This window comes from Rhyacophila brunnea, unplaced genomic scaffold (assembly GCF_057557595.1).
Source record: "Rhyacophila brunnea isolate RB1 unplaced genomic scaffold, BYU_Rbru_1.0 scaffold_22, whole genome shotgun sequence".
NCBI lineage: Eukaryota > Metazoa > Arthropoda > Insecta > Trichoptera > Rhyacophilidae > Rhyacophila > Rhyacophila brunnea.
The window spans coordinates 72,824-96,634 of NW_028232882.1; the positions used below are offsets into that span (position 1 = coordinate 72,824).

Consider the following 23,811-nt stretch of genomic DNA (forward strand, 5'->3'; position numbering starts at 1 on the left):
CGGTGAAACGAAACGTCATAATATACAGTGTTGCCATATTTTGAAAGTGGAATTATAGTACAGTGCCTTCAAAATTATAGTATTTCGGCAAAAAGTATAGTACGCGTTGAGTGACCGATAATTTTCTGCATTTTCAAAAATTATACATGAAGGGTAATTAACGTCTTGTTTTTTTAGACAAAATTCAAATGTTAAGTCAGTGGTTTTCAAACTCTATGTTACTACGCCTCCCTTTAAAAAAAATCTAATCTAGGCGCCCCCCACCCTTTATTTCATTAAATAATATAGACACCTTTTTAAATAGTCAACAATGTACCTACCTACTTACGAATACAAAAATGAAAAAAAAAATAAACAAGGTTTTACTACTTACATTACATTAATTTTTGATGAATGTGCTTGTTTATTAGCACAATCAATTTCAAAAATTGTCAATCCAAATTCATCTTCGTTCATTGACAAATGGATTCTATCATGGACCCTACATTCCGTAGCGGACCCCCCGGGCCTAGATTTTTCAGTCATATATTTAAAATATTTAATAGTTCCGAAACAAAGCAGCGCCGCAGACGACTTTTTTTTGCTATTAATAAAATAATGTGAAAAGTGCATTAGCAAACTAACCAAGAACTCTGGTATAGAAATCATTTAAAAATAATGGAGACATGGCGAACTTTTTTTTGTCATTTTGATTTCCAAAGCTCCATTTTTTTATTAATGCCCTCACTTTGTTGTTTTAAATCAGTGAATGCATTAGTGGTCCTTGGATTGATTTATTCACTTAATTTTTTTAAAATTTCAACCAAATAGACAAGTTTAACAACAAAATAATCGTTCTTAAACAAATTTGCCTCAAATTTCAACATTATGATTAATTTGACCCTTTTATTTCATTTTTTTACGAGATAGCCATTGCGCTTCACAATAGTATAGAAGTGAGGGATTATATAATTAGTCTCCATATTTGCAGAAAGATTTGGAAACAACCTTTTATAGAACTGTTTTTTGTGTAGTTTATAACAAGCGGCCGTTAAACTATGCATTTGCAAACTGCAAACTTGTGGCTACATTAATTGTATAAAATTTTTCGCGCCTCCCTTTGCAACATTCCACAGTTTGGAAATCGCTGTGTTAAGTAATTAACGTCACCTTTTTTAGACATGCGGATTATTTTTTTTTTTTTGCTTCTCACGGATTATTTTGGCGATGTTTTTCTTCTATTGGCAACTTTTTTCCGATTTCTCAAAATTATAGTATTTTGGGCGTACTATACCTGTTTTATATCGTACATAGTACGCAGACAAAAACTATAGTACAAATACTATAATTATAGTACGGTTGGCAACACTGATAATATATGACATATTTATTTTCACGGAGTCGCCATACGTGTGCTTGAAAAAATAATAATCAATTTATTCCGAAATGTTTATAAAACCTTTTTGTTAAAAAAAGTTTTTTCATCGTATGAATTAGATAGGTACAGACAGACATTGGAGAGTGAACATATTAACATAATTAATTTTCGTACGAACACGTACGAAGCAATACAAAACAGAAAAAAAGTCTGTTGGTATGGTATTAAGCTGCTACTTCACTATCGTTTGCTTTTGTGTTGTAAAAGAACATGGCAAATATTGTTGTATGTTATTAGATTAGATATTAAATTTTGTTTTGATATTGTGTGAACGAGGTGAGCCACAAACAATATTATAATATCTCGGCTTATTTTCTAGCGGTATATTCTTCATTATCTATTAATCAGGGGGCAAATGGTTGGCTAGGGCCTCAATGAAATGCACGAATGCCAATAGGTACATTTCTATAAAGTGTTGAGACGCTACTCTACAGATGGCCAACGAATCCTATCTCTAGCCTCCACGCGGCGTCCCCTGGGCAATGCAGATGTGGTGTGTCTTGTGACAGTATAACTCATCTGTAGCTAATAGAGAAGGGTGAAAGGCGAAACTCTGGCGCCTTAAAACGAGAGACCCCTTGGCTACGGGAAGGAAAACCCAAACAGAAAACCACACACCAACCCGTTTGGACAGCGTGGTGTGTTATGTCCAAATACCCCCATGGAACAAGAACAAAAATCTCGGCCCTTATTCTCCGGAGGCCAGCCTAACACTGATCACGGCAGCAATCAGCAAGGGAAGGCAGAGGGTGCTAAGAATCCCCGGAAAGACGGTAACGGCTGCCTACCGATGATCATTGCCACCTATAACGCGAGAACATTATCCAGCAACGCCAAACTTCTAGAGCCCGAAGAAGAACTCGAAAAAATCCATTGGGATGTTGTCAGGCTCAGCGAGGTAAGACGACAAGGAGACGATATCGTTAATCTCCACAGCGGACATGTACTCTGTTATAATGGGACTAAGACCGGACGCACAAGCGGTGTCGGATTTTTAATCCACAGACTCTGGAAAGATCGCATAGTTGAATTTGATTTCTCCTCAGATAGAGTAGCAAGTTTAACACTTCAGCTCAGCAAAAGATACCAGATTCTGCTTTTGCAAGTTTATGCGCCCACTCAAAACTCACCTAATGAAGAAGTGGAGGAGGTATATGAAGAAATCAGTACGTTGAAAAATACACGGAAATGTCATTTCACTATCATCATGGGGGACTTTAATGCACGAATCGGATCTCAACACCAGGATGATGTAGCGGTCGGGCACTTCGGACATGGCACCAGGGATGGCCGAGGAGACATGTTAGTGGAGTTTGCAGAAAACCACAATCTCTACATCATGAACTCATTCTTCAAAAAGAAGCCTTCCCGAAAATGGACATGGTGAAGCCCAGCAAAACGAACCAGCGAAATCGACTACATCCTCACCGACAAGAAGGATATTTTTCTAGACTGAACAGTCATTAACAGATTTAATACTGGCAGCGACCACCGAATGGTAAGGTGTAAAGTACGATTTAACATCAAACGTGAGAGATCCAAACTGATGCAGAAGCCCACAGTCCGCAGAGAGTCCACAGAGGTTTGAGAAGCAGAGTCGAATTCCAACAAGAGCTGGAGAACAGGCTAGCGGCTTTCCAGGCTGAAAATGACCCCATCTCCCTACAAAACACCGAAGCAATAACAAAAATCATTATAGAATCTTCGGAAGAGACAGTTGCTGCTGTGGTTGAACGAGTAAGCAAACTTTCAAAGGAAACGTTGGATCTTATGAAGCTGCGTAGGAGTACGAAAAGCGAGCAACAACTTGCAAATGATCTCGAGTACTCCACGCTATGCAAAACTCTACGTAAAAACGTACGAGAAGATCTTCGTAAGTTCAATATGAACCTTGTAGAATCAATTGTTGCGTCAGGAAGGAGCTTACATAAGAACAAGCAGCATCTGTCAATAGGGAGACGGCAGATCACGACACTAAAAGCGCAAGATGGAAGTATCGTGCGTAACTGGGATCATCTACTGGACACTGTTGTAGAGTTTTACAGCGCTCTGTACAAAGATGACACTGACATCAATTCAGATCTTCCGGTGAACGGAGAATATGGAGATCTTCTTCCCGAGGTTACTACCACATAGGTGGAATATGCTATAATGTGCATGAAGAGTGGGAAAGCCCCGGGAGAAGATGGGCTGACTATCGATGTTCTCAAACGGGCCGGGAGGACGGTGAGCGAAGTGCTCGCACGTCTGCTCTGCACGAAGAGAACATCCCAGAGTCATGGAAAAATGCCTCCATTATTATCCTCCATAAGAAAGGAGACACTGAAGATCTGAAAAACTATCGACCTATTAGTCTACTGCCAATTCTGTATAAGGTTTTCACGAAAATACTCTCAAATCGTCTCGAAACAATTCTAGACGAGAACCAACCAAGAGAGCAAGCCGGATTCAGAAGAGGCTACAGTACTATGGATCATATACAGGTCGTCAGGGAAATCATAGAGCGCTACCAGGAATACAAACTGCCATTATATCTTGGTTTTATAGACTATAAAAAGGCGTTTGATTCCATTAAAAAATTCTCAATTATAGACGCCCTTAGCAACCAAGGAATTTCCAGACGCTACATAAACATATTGAACAGTATATACAGTGATGCCACAGCATGCGTGAAACTCCACAAACGGTCGTGTAAATTCCCCATTAACAAAGGTGTCCGGCAAGATGATACCATTTCACCTAAACTATTCACCGCTACTCTTGAGGACTTATTTAGGAAACTTGATTGGGAGGAAAAAGGTGTTCCAATTAACGGAGAGCACCTCAGTCACCTGCGCTTTGCAGATGATATTGTTATACTCTCACAAGACCCGAAAGACCTCCAAGGTAGAATGCAAGAACTCGCGGATGTCAGTCAAACGGTCGGTCTAAAGATAAATGTCTCAAAGACAAAAGTGATGAGGAACTGTTTTTCGGACCCTGCGATTATCTGTATCTCTGGCACCCAACTCGAGCAAGTCAGCAGCTACATCTATCTCGGACAGCAGGTGTCCATAGACGGAAGCATGCACGATGAAATTGCTCGAAGAACAAAGCTGGGATGGAGTGCTTTCGGACGTCTGAATAGTATCTTTAAGAGTGACCTACCATTATGTCTTAAGCGTAGGGTGTTCAACCAATGTGTGCTACCCGTGCTCACGTATGGCTGCGAGACGTGGACCCCCAACACGAGAGAAGTCCAAAAGTTAAGAGTCACACAGCGAGGCATGGAGAGGTGCATATTGGGCATCACGCGAAAGGACCGTAAGAGAAACGAATGGGTTAGGAAGCAGACAAGAGTACGCGATGTAATAGACGTTGCCAAACAGCTGAAATGGAGATGGGCGGGGCACATTGCTCGCCGAAAGGACGGCCGCTGGACAAATGCCGTCATCCAATGGTACCCAAGGGGTACGAAACGGCCACAGGGTCGCCCTAAAAGCCGCTGGATTGACGAACTGGTAAAGTTCGGCGGAAATACGTGGCAGCGAACGACACAGGACCGAGAGAGTTAGAGAAAGCTTGGGGAGGCCTTCATTCAGCAGTGGATTGACCCCGGCTGATGATGATCTATTAATATTTTAGAATAAATCCAAGAGATCGGAAAATATTTATCGCAATTTCCTTTACCGCAAAAAGTTATAAAATATTCGTTAGCCATAAAGTTTGTTTTCAAAATTTGCCGAGTGCGAATTCCAACAAAAATGTTGCTAGATAACTAATATTACCCCACAAATACGGATATTTTTATCATTCACCGTCAGCGATTAACAAACAGATGTATATTTACGCAACTAGTTAAATGATGTTGATTGCAGGGCTTTTTTTAAATGTAACGCGGTGCAACGGCGTTCCGGCACCTTTTTTCACAGTATTTTGTTTCAAAATAAATTAGACGAAACAATGTTCGCACTTATATATTTTGAGATAAAAATAAAAAGATTCGTGTTAAAAGTTTAAATAAATATACCTAATCGTATGCACTTAATATTTTTTTTAAAAGCAAATTTAATGATTCAAGTATCAAGTTACTAAATTTAAAATAATAATATCTCCCATGATATTATAATCTCGAAAACAAAAAAGCACGTGCAAAAATTTAAGCCAATAAAAGACGAATTGATGACCTTATAAAAAGTAAAAAAAGTTTTTTGGGTGGTTCTAGTTAACGTTCATCAAATATCTCACGCACTATATGAGAAAAACAATAAAAAAAGTATGCAGAATTGCGCACTAGTTATGCGACAAGAGATTTCACTAAAAAAAAATTTTTAAACCCACGCAGTCAGGTTTTGCATACAAACTTAAAAATCAAATAGCGCAAATCAATATAGGTGAAAAGGAAAAAAAGAATCTTGCACTAACGTTTACTACCGACGCACAAAATAAATGTTTACAATTTAAATTTAAAAAAAAAATCCAAGTTTAGTGACACAAGTATCCAGCATTAAGCTGGGTCACCCGGACATATCCTACCGGTTATCATACCGGACCCGGAAATTTTCGTGATTAATGTTTATTCCTTTTAATACCGGACCCGGAAATTTCCGGTTTTTTTCTTTAATGTTGCCGTGCAAACATTAAAGAATTCAGCCTGGGAATTAGTCGCCTTCCTTTTTTCTAGTTTGTGTGGTTGGCTTAGGAGTGGCCTCATTGGCGTCAACCTGGAATAAATATAATAATTATAACACGTTAAACATTTTATTTTTAGTTTCCAAGTACAAAAGCAGAATGGACCAAAAAGGCGGACGAGTTTCAAAATAAGTGGCAATTTATTAACTGTGAGGTGCAATGGACGGAAAACATATTCGAATAGTGCCACCACCGCATTCTGGAGCAACATATCGTCGCTGAAGGATTGGTTTGTCGAATAGACCAAATGTCAAATTTTCAGGAGACGAAAAACAAATTTGATTACCCTATATTTAAATACATGAAGGTATTTAAATTGTTGTTTTTACAGCATATGAATGCTGTTTTCTTTACAAAGCAATTTAAAGAAAAGGATGGTTCTGGAGGTCGATTTAGATACAAAAAAACAATTTGTATTAAAGGTCGATTTCGACAAAAACGCATATTCGACAAACCAATCTATAGCGACGATATTACAACTATAAGAACTTCTACAGCATTGTCTTAATGGCTTTAGTGGGTCCTAATTATGAGTTTATATATGTTGATGTAGGTAAAAATGGAAGATTATCAGATTTTGTGACCATAATCTTAATATAACTTTAGATATTAATACTATTATAGTAATAAAATTAATTATAACTCACTTCTACTGTGTTTATTTCCTGGCTCACAGTCGGAAAATCCTGAATTACAGATTCATCCTCAATATCCCTGATCTCCTCCCGTCAATATCAATTTCTATCACCGCATCCATATTTGACATGCTTGCTGTTGGAAGCTCTTGGTCCTTCGTGAAGAGCAGCAAATCGAAATACCACAATGATGGCTCAAGGCTTAGATTTTTTTTACTACAAAGTCTCTATAAGCCTCGGGACATCCTCTCTCCTTGCAGAAATGAATTATTTTTGTATACGCTACATCGCATAAATTTCTATTTTTATATCCCGCCGATTTGATTCTCCACAAACATGGGAATGTTTTGTATATCTCCATGAGCTCTGTAATAAATTGGCGAGAGAAATTGCGAACATCCATGACAGATCGTGGTAAAACGTATTAAATCATAGACTAATAATATACTTGTATATTAAATTATCCTTATCTATGGTATGAATCGTACGGCACGAGTGAAAGATTTTATTAAACGTGGTAAAACGTGTAAAACAGCGACTTGACGTACGGCACGCGTGAAAGTTTGGACGCGACCAACCTCACTCTTTCCGCTGTTCGCTACGCGACTTTAGACACACGATCATTCCCGTGCGACATCGCGCGTACGAGGCTTTCACGCATACAAGATTGTGTGTGTGCAGGCCGCTTATCTAAATTTATTTTATTGAATCATTTTTCAACTATAGAATTATTATTTATACGTGCGTTGTACATTCGTTAGATATGCTTTAATTACATTTATAAAAAAAAAGGCATATTAAAATATATCAAAACAGTGCCTATCTGATATGTATGTTTTTGTGGTGAATTATTTACTATGAGTATTATGAGGAAATTATTTTTTCTAAGCCTTCTCATTTTTATAAAATTAGGGAAAAGATTATTTTACCTCTTTATTAAGGAATATATACTAGCAACACTAAAAATACTTACGCGGTGGCGCTTAATTTGGAAAGTTTACAGTTCTTGAGAAATAGTTTCTACCTGTCTGGCCGGTGCAGTGGCTGAGTCGTGCCGTGTCTTCTGTGAATGTTGTAAAGGTGTTTTACTCACATATTTGAAAATAATATTCCAACGTGTAGTGTTAGTGAATAATTGACTAGTTACTGGATGATTTGTGTGATTTTGTTTCTAAGATATTGTGATTAGTTTCATAATGCATTGTTCCGCAGTTACGTTGTCTTTAGCCACCATTACGGCTATAGTTGCGGTCGCTCTTATGGCAATCGCATTCTCCACCGATAATTGGCTCTACATTGAAGTTAAACGGACCAACATCCAGGTAAATATACGACATATTATTTTATTAACCGAATCTTGATTGATCCGCGGCTTAAAATTTTCGAAACACTGTCCAAAACTTATTAAATATGTAGTTTCATTTTTAGCCAAATATTGAGTTATTCGTAAATCAAAACACTTCGAAGAATTCACAATAGACTGTCGATATAACAATTAAATACCTACCGATTACAAATATTATATATATTTTTTTAAATGTATCGACCTTCAAATTAAAATTTTAAACACGTACCTATATGAATCCTTCGATGTATGAAGGTAGGTATCTATGTATTGAATTGGAAAGTACAACATTAAATTAACCCTAAGTTGATGCCTACCGACAAAAAACAGTATTATTACTGATTTTTTTGTAAACTTTTTTATTCATTGATTAAATAATATGTGCTTCGGCATTCTAACTTATTCAGGAAGTATCGAGAATATTATGCTCATGTAGGAGTGCTAACAATGACGTAAAAATGCTGTTTTTCAAAGTCACACTCAGAAACAAACCACTTTAGGTATAAGTCTGTCTCAATTCCAATGAGTGCCTACATAATATAGGTATATAAAGATACTTTTATTTTATAAAAAAGACATTCAAACTTATTCCTATAATATGTTTCTACTTGTTATTCGCCACGTAGGTATATACATATACTGTGGAATAACGAACGATGGGCGTCCTTCAAAGTTGTGCTGAGAGTGTCCCAAGAGCAACCCCCCAATACATTGATTGGCATATACTAGAATGTGCGTAATTCCTGTGAGAAAATTCCTTATTCGCCAGAAATTATTTAAAAGCTGTATTTAATACATAATATATATTGATAAAGATTAACTTAATAAAGAATGTTTCTAAGGCAATCTTCTCGTGCCGTCTGCTAGGCGGAACAGTTTGGTGGAGCTGCACTCGTACCAATCATGGGGGTGGCCATGAAATGCAATATTGTTCTCTGCTACGTTTACCGTTGAGCTTTCCATGGATAACGGGTTGGGGAATGCTGTACTTTTGTCCTTTCATAATGAGGCCGAGGTACTGCAGTTTTGTCATTTTGATACTACATTTATCTTCTCAGTCGTTTCCCACTCGTCGATTAATATGTTGTCTCCCTATCGGTCTAAGAAAACTTAAGCATTACCTACAGCAACATTCTTATGTACAGCCACTTCTTGAAAGCCTCAACTCACGGTGACATTTTCTGGTATAGCGTTCATACATCTACGCCCTACGGCCTACGGCATAGAAAAGGCTTACGAGGATTTAAAAAAATATTTAACACCAACATAACATAAACTTATGTTTGTAAGTATTTATTGTAACTTTAATAGTACCTACGTAGGTAGTGTAGGATATTATTTTATTGCCATACGACTAAATACAAGTACACACTACTGGTATTAATACCCGTTATCTGGTACCGACATAATCTATATAAAAAAAAAACAAATGATAGGAAAATCAATGGTCAATTTAGGAATCTAAAGACAAGATAGGTACAATCATAGAGATTGAATTGGTGTTTCAACCACTTTCGGTATAAGTTTGAACCCCAAAACCCTTTAATAGGGAAGCCAAAGATGTTAGAGGACCTCATTGTGTGTAGATAGAACCTAAACGTATGAAAGTGTTTTTATAGGGATATGGCTACATGGAAAAAGATTTCATATCTTCGAGGTAAGGTATATTTGAATCTTGAAATAATATCAAATTTCATTGATAAATTAATATGAAAACGCAGCTACTAATATAGGTATTTAGTGTCCACAGTATAGTAAAAGATGTAACATGTATAATACTATTTATATAACAGGTGTCGATAAAAATCCGTATGACTTTCTTCTACCTGTACCTATAGTCCTACGTAGTAATACTGTGTTCTAGCTACCTTATATATTTTTAATACGCGCGGTTTGGGGTTGAATACACTGATTTCTTGTCCGAAACAGGTGGTAACCATGCGTAACTTGAACCTGTTGAATTAATTGCCGTTTAATATTATTTATTATAAGCGGATATTGATTTGCAATACGAATTAATAATATATTTATGAAAGTTGGTAGGTACCTACTGTCATACTTTTTTTGTATGTTGGGTAGGTACTTACTGGTCTAAATGCGGCTGTGACCGAATTTTCCGTTATCTAGGTTTAATAGAAATCAATCATTGCATATTAATTAGCCAAGGTACATATGTATTAATACATCCATATACTATATGTTTGCATGCAAGATACAATTAATACATTATTACAATAATATTTTGATGAATCGAATTTTCTTATTAAAACTATTTGTGTATTCTCACGGGTGCTCAAATATAATTAAGTTTGTCAAATGATAGGGTAAGCGTTTAAAGTTTATTTAATAATGGGCTATAATTTTTACCAAAAATAACAGTCGTCGTTTTTACCTCTAACCCACACACACGAGCGTTTCCGGTTTCCTTCGTTTGTCAGAAGAGTTGTCAAAAACGCATGCCTACCTGTCGCACCTGTAAACTGGCATCCATTGGATACCTGTGATATGCGAGCACATAATTTGACTTGAAGATATTTCAGTTCGGTAATTTGTACGAAGGGAAATTGGCCGAAGTTTAGTTTAGTTGAGTTTAGTTTTTATGATTGGAAAGTCATAAAAACTATTTTAACCAACCGAATTGAAGTTTCATCGATCAGCTGTTTGCTAACACCACAATTTGCATGAATTTATAAGTAGGTACCTAGCTTTTATTTGTCGACAGTTAGTATATTAGAAGTGGTAAAACATTCACATAAACATCCAGGGTTTGAAAAAATTGTCTAGATGTATTGTAACCTCACTGGAACCGAACCTGGAGCCCCCAAATGTGAAGTATTTTATTATAACACCAGTGTCTCAAATGAGCGGATACTGATTTTTAGAATTCGAACTAACCTATGCATTGTGCGTCGGCATAAACTATTCATGTCCGGAAACTTGTGCGTATGCAGTTTGCCGTATCACACTTCACCGTGAAATTTTGTATCGGAAATATATGGCCGTATATTAAAGACCGTCCAACCTCTTTGGGTCGTATAGTACTGACATCAAATTCATGTCTAAATAAAACACGGTTTTTGTCGGTTTACACTTTACAGTTTACAGGAAGCCAGCAGCAAACAAAAATTTGAAAATAGCCGATATATTGGATTATTTGTTAGGTTAGGTTTTCATTATTAAAATCAGAATTTAGCCAAAATCAGCTATGAAAATTGAATTAATGTTTGAATCTAATAAAATTGGAGACCGTGTAGTATATGGTCATCTCTTTCCGATAAGAAAGCTCACGGTGAAATGTTTTACGTACAATTTACATGTAACCTAAGCGGTACTGTTCGGTTATACCGGAGGCAGCGGAAAACGCATTTTGAAAATAGCCGATAAACTGAATTATTTGTTAGGTTAACCTAACCAAACCTAACCTAACCTAACCTAACCTAACCCAACCTAACCGAACCTAAACTAACCCAAACTAACAAATAATCAAGTTTATCGGCTATTTTCAAAATGCGTTTTCCGCTGCCTCCGGTATAACCGAACAGTACCACCTAAGCTATTCTATGAAAATAGCATTCGGTTTGAATTGTCTTCTGCGGTGTGATCGTTTCGGCTTAACTTCTTTCGTGCGAATGTGTTCTGACTAGTTATTTGCTGTCAGTCTTACTTACCCCACTATAGAACAGAGATAAAGCGATATGCTCGGTCGAATCCATATACTATACGTCTGTTATCTATGATCGAATCTAGTAGTTAGGTTAGGTGTTGTTTTTTTAAGTGGACTGCGTAACCATGGAGATAGATAAACATTGACCATTACATTATTTTATCAATTGGGTGGATAAGATGGGTACATTTTATAAATTGATACCCGCCTATTTTGTAAACTTAAATATAAATTTTACCGATGCTGCAGTACGATTATTGGTTCGCGTGTCATTGGTGAATCGTCGCTGTTTTAATATGTAGAGGCATTGTGAAGAAATCGGGGTCGGTTGGCGTATGGAAATATTGCTTCAATAGCAGTTGGTAGGTATATAAGGTTGCCGACTGTCCCGGTTTGATCGGGATCGTTTCAGAAAATAAATTACTGTCCCGGATCCATATTGGACGTGTTCACTCATTTTCAGGTTCAGTGGGTCCATTCTGTACTTATCGACCGCTAAAGTGATAAATTTAATATTATCAATTTATCATATTTATGTATTGAGATAAATATTATAATTGTTACAATAAGGTAACCGTATAAACAGTCAAAACTGTCTATCTCGCTCTAAAGTTAACACAGCCAAGATGGGTGGTGTTAAAACATAGCACTTGTTGTAACAATTACAACTAGTTTATTGTAATTGTTACAATAAGTGCTAATATTTCGATACAAACCTACCCTAGATAGCTGCCGTAGAGGCCGAAAAGCAGTCTTACGTATATAATAGACGTGCAGGTCAGCTTGGAATGATACTTAGCATCTGATCTGAGAAATTATCGCTTTAAAAAGAACTAGATGAATAAGGAATAAACTTGAAAAAAAGCCATTTTTTTAGAAGTAAAGCTTATAACAAAAAAGTGTTCGAATCGGAATCTGTAAGACAACTTTAAAAATCACATTAATATAAATTTTAGATTATGTTTGTCCCGGAATCTCCTCAAGAAATGTTGGCAACCCTAAGTGTATAACATGCAGGTAAACTAATATCGCGTATGCAAGTTCGTTACCTGTAAGTACGAAATTGTATGCAGGCATACGAATTGGCTTGCGGCATTGCATTCTTAACATTTTCACCTCAAAATTCCGACGCCGCGTAATATCTCGGCTCTTTGAAACGGTATAACAACGAATTGGGGTCCATGACAGAAAGCTGAATTTTTATACAAGTATTCCATTCGTTGGTTATTTTTTGGGTCAATTATTCTTGTATTGTACTGAGACTCCATCCAGAAAAATAGTCGAAAGTTAATAAGTACTTGTTTTACATTAATAATTAATTGTCGTCTGTATCCAAATCGTTGGAAGATTATTGGATACGGTAATTAATAACGCTGTAAAGTAAATATATAGGTACTTAATATGTTGCCATTTAATGTCAAGGAAAAATGTTTAATGGCCATAGACAAATTTTCTTTGATTTACAGGTATTGCCTATTGTACACGATTATGGGTGCTTATTATAATTTTGAATTGATTATGTGTATTAATCACAAATATGTCTAGGACGGAAAATTAAACCCATTGTACAATAATATGTCGTAAGTAAGTATTATAAAATATTACTTTAAACTACCTAGGTATTTAAAGAAATTAGCAAATCACATTTCCACTATAATAAGACAGAGCTTATCGACCTTCACAGTTTAGAAGCATTCTATTATAGTATTTAGAATGTGAATTGATTATTAGCCATAAAACATTAAAACCTACACACGCACATTGAATGAATAATCTTGTGAACTCGAACTGACCGCAGTATTAAATGCCGCAACCCTTAAGGCTATACCTCAGTTGAGGCATGGTCTAAAAAGATCGTGGCTAGGCGATGCGCGGATTGCGGGTCGGGTGCAAATGACGCAAGCCGAACGAAATATAATTTGTCATATAAATCCAACATGCGTCCGTTTACTGTTCTATTAGTAACAATAATAGTATATTCATTGACATGTTTTCTTTTTAAAGTAAATAGGTAACGTTTTTAGTCATCTTTACACGATTTAAGAATTAATACCCCCGTCGCCATCACGAAACAAATTGACGTATTCACACCTCGATGTTCGCTCTCCGAGTGCCAGCGAGTCCAAAATTTCGTCGTGCCTATAGTTGAAAATTATTTGCCGTTTCACTGAAGTATCGCCTTAATACTTTTTATTCTGTGTTGAGCTTAGTTCAAAAGATTTATGATGGTATACCTATATTCTATAGAAGCTGGTAAAATGATTTATAAGAAGTCACAGTTGAACATACACTTTCCTACCTCATCGTTACAGCTACAAATAATATCACTGAAAAGATTTTTTTGAAATTTACTGAAATACCGACGATAAAAAAATACCGGCAATTCGGTAATATAACTTAACCATATTTACCGGTTTACCGAAAAACGGTAATGCATGCTTTAATGTGGGCGAATTAGAAGAAGTAGGCAATTCATAAAAATAATCTCGCCATATTCCGTTGAATGACAGGTGTATTTCTCACGAAGAGAAATGGTTTACCTGTTCGGCATGACACCGGTGCTGTTTGTTGTCAGTCGTGTCGGAAAAATCATACGACGCCCGAACTAGAAACCGACCGTACGATAGTATTGGACCCAATTCCCATGGATTGACTAGAGATAAGTAAATACGAAATACAATGAACACACTAGGATTTACGAATGAATGGAAAGAAATTGCGTCGGTTCAATATGAGTTAACGCCGTGAGAGTTCATACAGGTTGATTAGGTTGATACGTACAATATATTCTATTGGTTCAATTATTTTTTATTCAAGTTACCTACACAAAATGTATATTTTTTATTGAAAATACATAACTTGGCGAAGTCTCAGGAATACATATTCATTCCTTCTTCCCAACGGCACTACAATCCAAATTGAGAAACGGCCTTCTCAATAGTGCTCTTACTCCATTCTCCTCGGTTTCTTACATTCTCTAGCCCTAGCCAGTCCTGTACTCCAAGCAGCTCCATCTATCTAGCAGAGCTGTGGAACAGGTTTGTATATACGGTGGTCATGCCTTACCCATCTGAATCGCAGCGAGTTAATATGTATGGGCAGTCTGAATGCATTAATTAGAGAAAAAATATGGAAAAAATCTTGGATCAAATAATTGGCTACGAATTGACGTCTTTCGCTTCCCGGACGAAAGCTTTTATCATGACCGAACGGAAAAACGTGAGTTCTAGTCCCACTCGTCTCAAGGTTTTTCTAGCTTTTTTCTAATAATCTGAGGATTTCCAAGTTGTTGTAAAATTGATTTTTTTCTTCACTTAAAATATTGTAGTAAGTATCTATGCATTTTATTCCTTTCTATTATCATAAAGGGGATGATAAGCCTACAGATTGTTTTGAAAAACCCTTTTAGGTATATATTACGGTTCAGGAATATCCAGGAATTCCACAATTGAAAATTCAGTCCTGCAGGGCTATTCTACCTAGTTAACGGAGATAACACGTTTCTGTTAATTTTCTTGATCCTATATAACACAGACATCACTCGGGTAATTCCGTATATAAGGCGGTTATGCAAAATGGTTGGTAACACATTGATCAGCGAGCTAAAACACACGGCACTGCGTCTCACTTGATTCTAATCGGATGCATTTGGAATCAAGTATCACATACTGAAAAAATACGTACCACTCAACAACACTTGACAGCTCGCGGTAGCCGTAAGTTGGGGCGGAGGCCGGGCCGTGACGTGTCGCAATGTTATATAGTATTAATTTTCAAAATCGCTGCATCTCAATTTTTAATATGTAATTGTCTCAATCTATCGCGCGCTAAAACAGTTAATACAATCGTGAGCGACCGTATTGCCCGACACTACATCCCGGGGTAATTAACTGTCTGAATAGGATACAACGTGTTTATCACTTTTTTTTTATTGATTTTTAGAGTTAAGTTATAATGTTAGAATAGCCCTAACTTAATGATACCTATTTGTGGTTTGCGCACAAACCCATGAAGTGTATTAATTCATTCGCATTCATTATTGTAACAATAACGTGACCCAATCAGAAATGATAATATTGTGATGTTTTCTCTCAGGTAATCAGAATATGTAGGTTGCAATACAATATTTACGATTTTGGGTTATCATCGCCTGTAAAGTAGAATCGGGTCTCTCGTTGTAGTGCGGCCATTAGTAGGTTAGGTATACTGACCACTGGACTCAATACCTATATTGGGATTCATTGTTACCGCGAATTGAAAGTCGCAACCGACTTGGCACGGCTCGCAAATACTTGTGTATATTTGGTAAAACCTACATTCTTCGATAATTTTAGCTGTACGTGAAAGTTGTGTTGAACACTAATTGCAACTATCGATCGACCTCGTTGCTCCGATGGCAAATGTCGTCTCTTTCGATCGGCGCAAGTGAATTTTATTTTTCTTGTTAAAGAGAAGCAATGGATGTTTTTTTCAAACATCTATCTATAAACAAGCCATGTTAGCGTCGGTAGCTTGCTATGCAAATTTAAAACTCGATAAACCATTTTATGAAAGATGTATTTTTATATCGATAAAAAATGTTTTTCAAAATTTACCAGCGAATTTATCTGCGTGAAATACTAAGATAAAAGCAGAATAAAGAAATAGACTACCTAATTCGGTTCCCCAATTCCCCAGATCAATGGGATAGACAACGGTTATATCTAGGCGCGCGCCCTTCTTTCTGCATCTTACCTCATCACTTCACCACTGCTATCTGACTACTACTTACTCGTGATGAATTGTTGCAGTTATTGCGCTATTTTCGAGAAGTTTTATCCAGCACTCGAAAATTTTTCCGACAACATTAACATATGTAGTTCTCTAAGTAGGTACTTAATTTTATGTGTATTTTATAAAAATAAATGTGTTAGATTTTTTTGTTATAAAATATCCTATTTAGCTGAGATGGTCACATTAATTTTTTCCAGGAGACGTAGCGATAATTTTGGAGATTTCATGAACCGGAACGGCGCTCTGGTGCGCTCCGGCGTAGTCTATAAGCTGTGCAAGTTTCATCCATGTTGGTCCAGTATTTTTTGAGTTATATAGGAATGCACAGATATAAGTACAGGATACTATCAGAAATGTGTGTAGTTTCTTATTGATATTAACTATACCATACCCGATTACGTACTGACATCGCAATACTGCATTCTTAGTGTAAAAATTGGAATCTAGATTCAATAATATATACAAGATAAAAATAACTTTTTATATACAACGTTTTTAAATTTTCTGTTGAATCATATAAACTTGACTTGATTAGCTTAAACGATAAAAAAAATTGTACCTACTTGATAGAAATACTGAATAATGAAATGTCATTTCATATCGATTTCCATAGTAACGCACGTATATATTAATAATTTAGTAGCTAGGACCCCTAGCAACCAATAGTGGTATCGAAATAACTTTTCATACAAAACAGAATTAACTGAAAAAGAATTAAATTTTACTTAAAGATGGCTAAAAGTATTAAAAAAATGCATTGGCATCGTGTTCTAATATTATATTCTAAAAATTTCAAATGTATAGCTAGTCGGTAAGTTAGTTAAAAATCGATTGCAATATTTGTACCGAACAAACAACCACAGGACAAATAAGAATACGACCTAAGAAAAACGTTGTAAAAACTAATTAATATAGGGCTGGACTTACGATGAATAGTAATTAATATGTAAGTACATATTCCTGATTCTAAACTCAAATACTGGAAGCAATGAATTTATTATGAAGGACTACAATACAGTAATTAACACTTATGGTTTTATAATCATTATTTATCAGTGTTTACCAATACCTACGTAATTATTATAAATGAATTAAAATTTTGTAGGTGTAATTATTTAAATATCACAGTGAAAGTGTCGCAGTGACTTTCACAACCATCTGATCGTTACGTTAAAAATATAATGACATTAGTTTTGGAAGACGCCAGTCACCATCAGTTGCGTGCGAATCATTATTATTTCCTACTTACTTACAGTGAATCAAATTAAAATTACAGAAGACTGAAAAAACATATTGACAATCATACCTAATAATAAATAATTTTTATTACATTTGATCGTTGCATTTCTATTAATTTCTATTTTATAGTCGTTGCCTTTCCATCAATATAATAATTCCTTTTGTTTATTTGTATTTTATACTTTATACTTACTTTGGAGGTATAATGAAGGGTCGTAGTTGCTTGGTTGTTGAGATGAGAGTTTATTGGTTGATACAGTAATACACTGATATAATAATAAGGATGATGACGTGCGATTATAATCGCGAGGTAATGATGTACTGGTGAGATCGATATGATTAAGAGATTAATTATAAGAATGTAATGAGAGTCTTGATTCGAGTGGCATAACGAATGTACTATATCGACTGAAAAACTCGTGACAATAGTAGTAAGTACGTCTCGTAACTTACTCGATGAGTTGAGTGAGGATTCATAGATTGTCTTTTTTATTTATATTAACATTGTATAAATATTATAATAGATATCGTCGCAATTCCTAATAATAACAGACACTACTGATCTAGTCATGATTGAGGAAACACTGACAATTATTATTGTTTTAATATTTTGTTTTAACAACAAAAACCTACATATTATTAAAGTACTTATGTCATTAATAATATGTAGGTTTTTGCTGAGTGGTATGATTACTACATATAAAATATTATCTTTTCATTACCCATATAATACCTACTAAGTCATTTTATAGTACCAAATAACTATGTATAGAGCCCGGCAGATGAATTAGAGGGTATTAATTTTATTAATAATTAGTAATACCATATAACTCCCCTATGATAGTGGTATATATATATATTCAAAGTAGTATGTAGGTAATGTTTGCTTATGATAAATTTATCGAGATTTTATTGGCAGAAAACTACTAACCAATAGTTTCTTATTGTAGATATCGGTATATTGAGTCCTTTTTCGGAATCAAACAAACTGAAAAACGATAAATCAATTTTTCCAGATACAGGATTCCAACCCGTGGTTTTTAGAGGCGATATATGCCACGACTGTACATTGGGTTTTCTTAAGTATGATTATAAACTTTAGCTTTTTGTTTGCAACTATTACGGCTTTCTCACTAAAAAAACAATTGTTTATAATCATGATATGTAAAGCGGTGGGTTCGAATCCTGCGTCTACCAAAATTTATACCTATGTAATTTTTAAAGTGTGTTTGATCTGGAAAAAATCATCAAATACCAATCCTAATAAAAATCTACCATTCTCAAATTCTTAAATTAACAATCGCAATATTTTTTTACATTTTTCCCCCCCCCCCCCATATCTATCCCCAAAATAGGTGTTTGCCAGAATAGTTCATAATATTAAATACCTAGTATTTTTTACTGCTAGATGTAGGCCTTTCTCTCTATGTCGTTATCCTGCGCCGTTGATTTAAACGGATTTCTCTCATATCCAGGAATAATAGAGTATTTCATAAATCCAGGAGTTTTACCTACCTTTTACTCTATCCAGGAGTTACCTACGTTTATAGAGTAGGTATTTTGAAATTCCTGTGATACCATTGTATGTGACATTCGTCTACATATAATATGACAAAATGGCCACCTACTGACAACTAGATATCAAATCCAAATTGATTCGAGTTATTATTCAGTTATCTAACTTTAAGTTAAGTATTTTATAGAACTATCATTTAGGGATTAAAAGTCTTATTATTATTAGCCCGGTCGCACATACGAAATTAACTCGACTGGGACGTGGTCATAAATCAAAACCGGAGATCAATGGAACGGTGAAATCATGCGGATAGCCGACAAGAATGAAAAAAATGCATCTGCATATGCTCCGATGCATCATTTTGCTATTCTACCGGCAACCCATGTCCACATGAGACATGCAGATGAGTTACATACCGTGTTTTATGAATATCAACAAAATCAGATCGACAAATTCGACGTGTTGCAGTCGAGACGAGTTTGTATAATGTACGACCGGGTTTAGAGATGGGCACACCAAAATTGTCTGAATACAAGATAATATTTTGATGTCAAACTATGTAAGTATTTACATGTTGCACTTTTATAGCCTTTGGCAGACAGTAACTTTGAGAAAATGTATCGTAGAGAAACCGGAAAGGCAATTAAATTCAAATTATACGAAATAGAAATGCATCCATCAAATATCTACGAATTATTAATACTTAATGTTTAAATACCTAGAGGCATTCACATTGCGACTCGCCAATAATCGTTTACTTCCACAAACTTTCACCGGAACGACCAAATAATTTTATTTATTACTACCTGCTTGCCTAGCGACAGACATCTTTGTCTCACTAATCGTTCGGATTCATTTGGCAATGATAATTTTATAAGAAAGTTGGTAATTTCACTTTCGGAGTTACATGCTTATCTACTGGACATCAGAAAGAAACTCACATTACATTACACTTATTAATTACACATATTTGATAGCTATGTAAGCATTTTAAAATCATTATTATTCATTATTATCATATTAATACATTTATTATGTGGACAATTTCCAGTGATGTCCCTAGGCAAAGTGCAGCCCTTAGCTCAGCCCAGCAAACTTAGAATGAGAACGCCCCCTTTAAATTTTAGTAAAAAATTGTCTGAAAATTCGTTATGTACCTACTTACTTAATTCATTATTTATTTTCGGCCATCTTAGGACTCTCGTGGTGCAGTGCGTAAAGCGCTGCCCATTCATCCGGGAGCTCCGGATTTGATTAAATTGCTATTAATTAACTTAGTTGCCATATCCGGATCCCACTTATAGCTACTTCTCTCCAGAAGATCACTTCGGAGATTACCCCATTAGTAAACCTCAGCAGGTCCTTTCTGCTGCATTACACTTCTTAAGGGCCGGTCGACACGGACCGCAAGCAATCACAAAAACGCAACAAGCAACTGCCTGCGGTCGAATGTGGCTTGCCTGTGACTTTACATGCGTCGCTCATGTACGACTAGAGTTGGGTTTCGGGAATTTATTAACCGAATTTTTAACATTTCTTTATTATCAAATATTAATTGAAAACACGATTTTTCTATATGAAAAAAGTGGACAGAAAACACAAAATGTTCAAAGACGGTTAAGACACAATTAAGCCAACGTCGACTAAAAATGAGCACAATTTTTCAACATCAGGAATTTTGTGTCTCAAAAACGTATGTATGTGTTTTTTGAAATACTATTTTAAGTAAGTAACATGAATTATTTTTGTTTTCTTACTTCTATTTGTTTGTATTCTTAAAAAAAATCATATTTTTTTGGAATTTGTCTGTTTTACACTGATTTTAGGATTTTTTAAAATTTTTTATCGATATCAAGAATTCTCGAGAATTCTTTTCTGGAAATCCCGAATCTCGAGATTGATATTTTCTCGGGAAATACCCAACTCCAGAGGCTGCAACATGAAACAGTTATAGGTACACCAGGTTTTATGCGCATGCGTCATGATTGATTAATTTGCCATGGCTTAAAACTACGTTTCCATCCAGCGAACGTCTTCTGTGAACGATCTGAAGATAGGAGCGAGTCCGAGAATTCTTCGTGAACGCGTTCGATGACAATTTTTTGTTATTTGCGATTCGAATGACCGAATCAATAAGAACGAGGCTAGACATACAACTGACGCGAAGACTTCCGTTCAAATTTAAGTGACTCGTTTCACAGGACTACATGCGACGTGGTGCATGTGCCTTGTCTAGTATTAAATGTATCAACATGCGGATTGCGTTCTACATGTTTTATCTTTCACAGAGAACATCATAATCGCAAATCATTAGACACTCTGTTCGGGGTATTCTACACATCGAAAAGTACTCAATTTCTTCTGCTGAATTCATTCAAACATCCCAAAGTCCCCCCCTTCCTATGCGATCAAGGATCGTACTTATTAGGTTAGTCCCCTTTCTGAAAGACTTTTGTACGCATACATCAGTAATTGAAACATGTACCATTGATATAAAAGGTTTTCAGGCTTGTATATGATTAAACTGTCTTTTTTTATTCAACGAATAGTTGACAAGATTTCAGAATACTATATAACATTCTTTATTGAGCATAAGTGCATAGTTTTGACACACTATAAAAACATACCTATTAGAGAAAATCTTGAAAAAGTAAGGTCAGTGCCTATTTTTGATACCTTGATTCAAACCGAAAAGGCTAGTCGCCAATATTAGCGAAATTTGTAAAGCGCTTGAAGTTGCTGCGATCTTCTTGGAATCGACATTTCTGTTTCTTCGCGTACAATAGCAATGCTATCACGTGGACGTATACATAAGCTGGTGTCAGGCGATCCAAAATAGTACCCTCTTAAAATGTTATGGTGATTTTCGCAGTAGGACCGTCGAAGATTTTCCATTTTCGCATTTATGATTGTAATTTTTTATGCGTTGTGTGGTGGAGAAATATTTGACAGGTAACACATGCCTGGCTGTGCAATTCGTACTACGAGTTGGATAAACCTGTAGTAGTGTAGTATTATATCGATTTTGGCAATGTTCCGTATTTACGCACATAGACAGTATTTACGGTGCAACACTATTGTAACAATTACAATAAATGACGTACAATAATGATTTGTCAGATTATAAGATACTTTTAACCAAGTGACTAAATAACTAATCACCTTAACCAGCAGTTCATTGGATATTTTCTTTCATTTCAAAAATAAATAGATATGTACTCACATACTTATTACGTATTATACATTTCTTACCTCGCTCTACTTTCTTCCCATTATTTTAGTGGGCGACTATGTATTTATCTACCTGTCGTATGTTCTTTAACATAGTTACACTGTTATTAGATTTACAACAAACAATCATAATGATTGGTCTCTTCTGGGTTCATTATCGTCGCCCGCGAAGGCTTTGAAGTTGATGCTCTTCACCAAAAGTGATGGATGATTCAATTATAAAACAATTAAGGTGAATCATCCCATTCGTTCACTGCATCACGAAAACATCTAAGTACATAACTTAATAATACTTTTTATCTATAATTATTAGTGTGGAATTAAATATCTCTGGTTATGTTATATATTATATATACTTAATGTATACGATTCGAATTAAAATACGTTTTACTTTTCATTAAAATACAGTTAACGTGGCTCCAAAAAAATGCATCTGTACCATTTCCCTGCCCGCCACAATTATTGTAGCTAGCGATGATACACTCTTTTACGCGTTTACAACGACCTGCTCATATATTCTATACACAAGGCTGCTATCGCCGGCTATCGAGGGTGGTTTATTATATGTACCTATGTATTGAGGTATTATTATTGTTACAATACTTTAGCCGTCTGAAACTCTACCTCGCTCCGAAAATTAACACAGCCAAGAGAGGTGCTGTTAAAACATGCACTCTTTGGCGTTAATACGGTTAACTTATTGTAACAATTAACCGCCTCAATACATAAATATGATAAATTATCCTCGATAGTCGCCGATAGCAGCCTTGGGTATAGAATAGATGCGCTGGTGTGTAATTTGCAGTATTTATTAGGTGCATTATTTAACTAGTAAAAATAACCCACGGTGGCCGCGCGGCATAAGCGTTGGACTATCACGCTGTGGGTCTCAGGTTCGAATCCTGGGTCTGGCAAGTACACATATTGTTTTTCAGTTTGTGTGTGAGTCAGGGTATGGACCTAATAGGTTGAGCAAGTGGCTGACACCCATTTCTCGTAAAAAACAAAATCTGTTAATACAAACCTCTACTCTGTGGAGGCCCATATGATCCTATTAGGATCGGACATGGTCAAAAAAAAAAAAAAATAACTCATGTTTTGACAATCTACGTTAATAGTAAAACTATAATAACTTATCTGATTGCTCCGACATTTGGGAGTATGATTCAATAGAAATAAAAGATTGTACAGAAGTAGGATCTATCAAGTTTTGAAACAGAATGTTTGTTCTAGGACCTAGGTTAAACAGGTAATATGATGTCTTAATAGGAATCTGTTAGTTTAATTGAATCGTGCTTTAGAGATAAATACACAATTGCA

General features: G+C 35.7%; 1 protein-coding gene across 2 annotated transcripts in view; it reads left to right on the plus strand.

The window, feature by feature from the left end:
* The first annotated feature begins 7,722 nt into the window (after nt 1–7,722).
* The window catches only part of LOC147069914 (uncharacterized), a 150,360-nt gene continuing 134,271 nt past the window's right edge, over nt 7,723–23,811 (plus strand). For both annotated transcript variants that reach the window (XM_085949581.1, XM_085949582.1), the window contains exon 1: nt 7,723–8,045. In XM_085949581.1, coding sequence (XP_085805707.1) covers nt 7,920–8,045 — 126 coding nt within the window. In that variant the 5' untranslated portion in view covers nt 7,723–7,919. The remainder of the gene's footprint in view (nt 8,046–23,811) is intronic.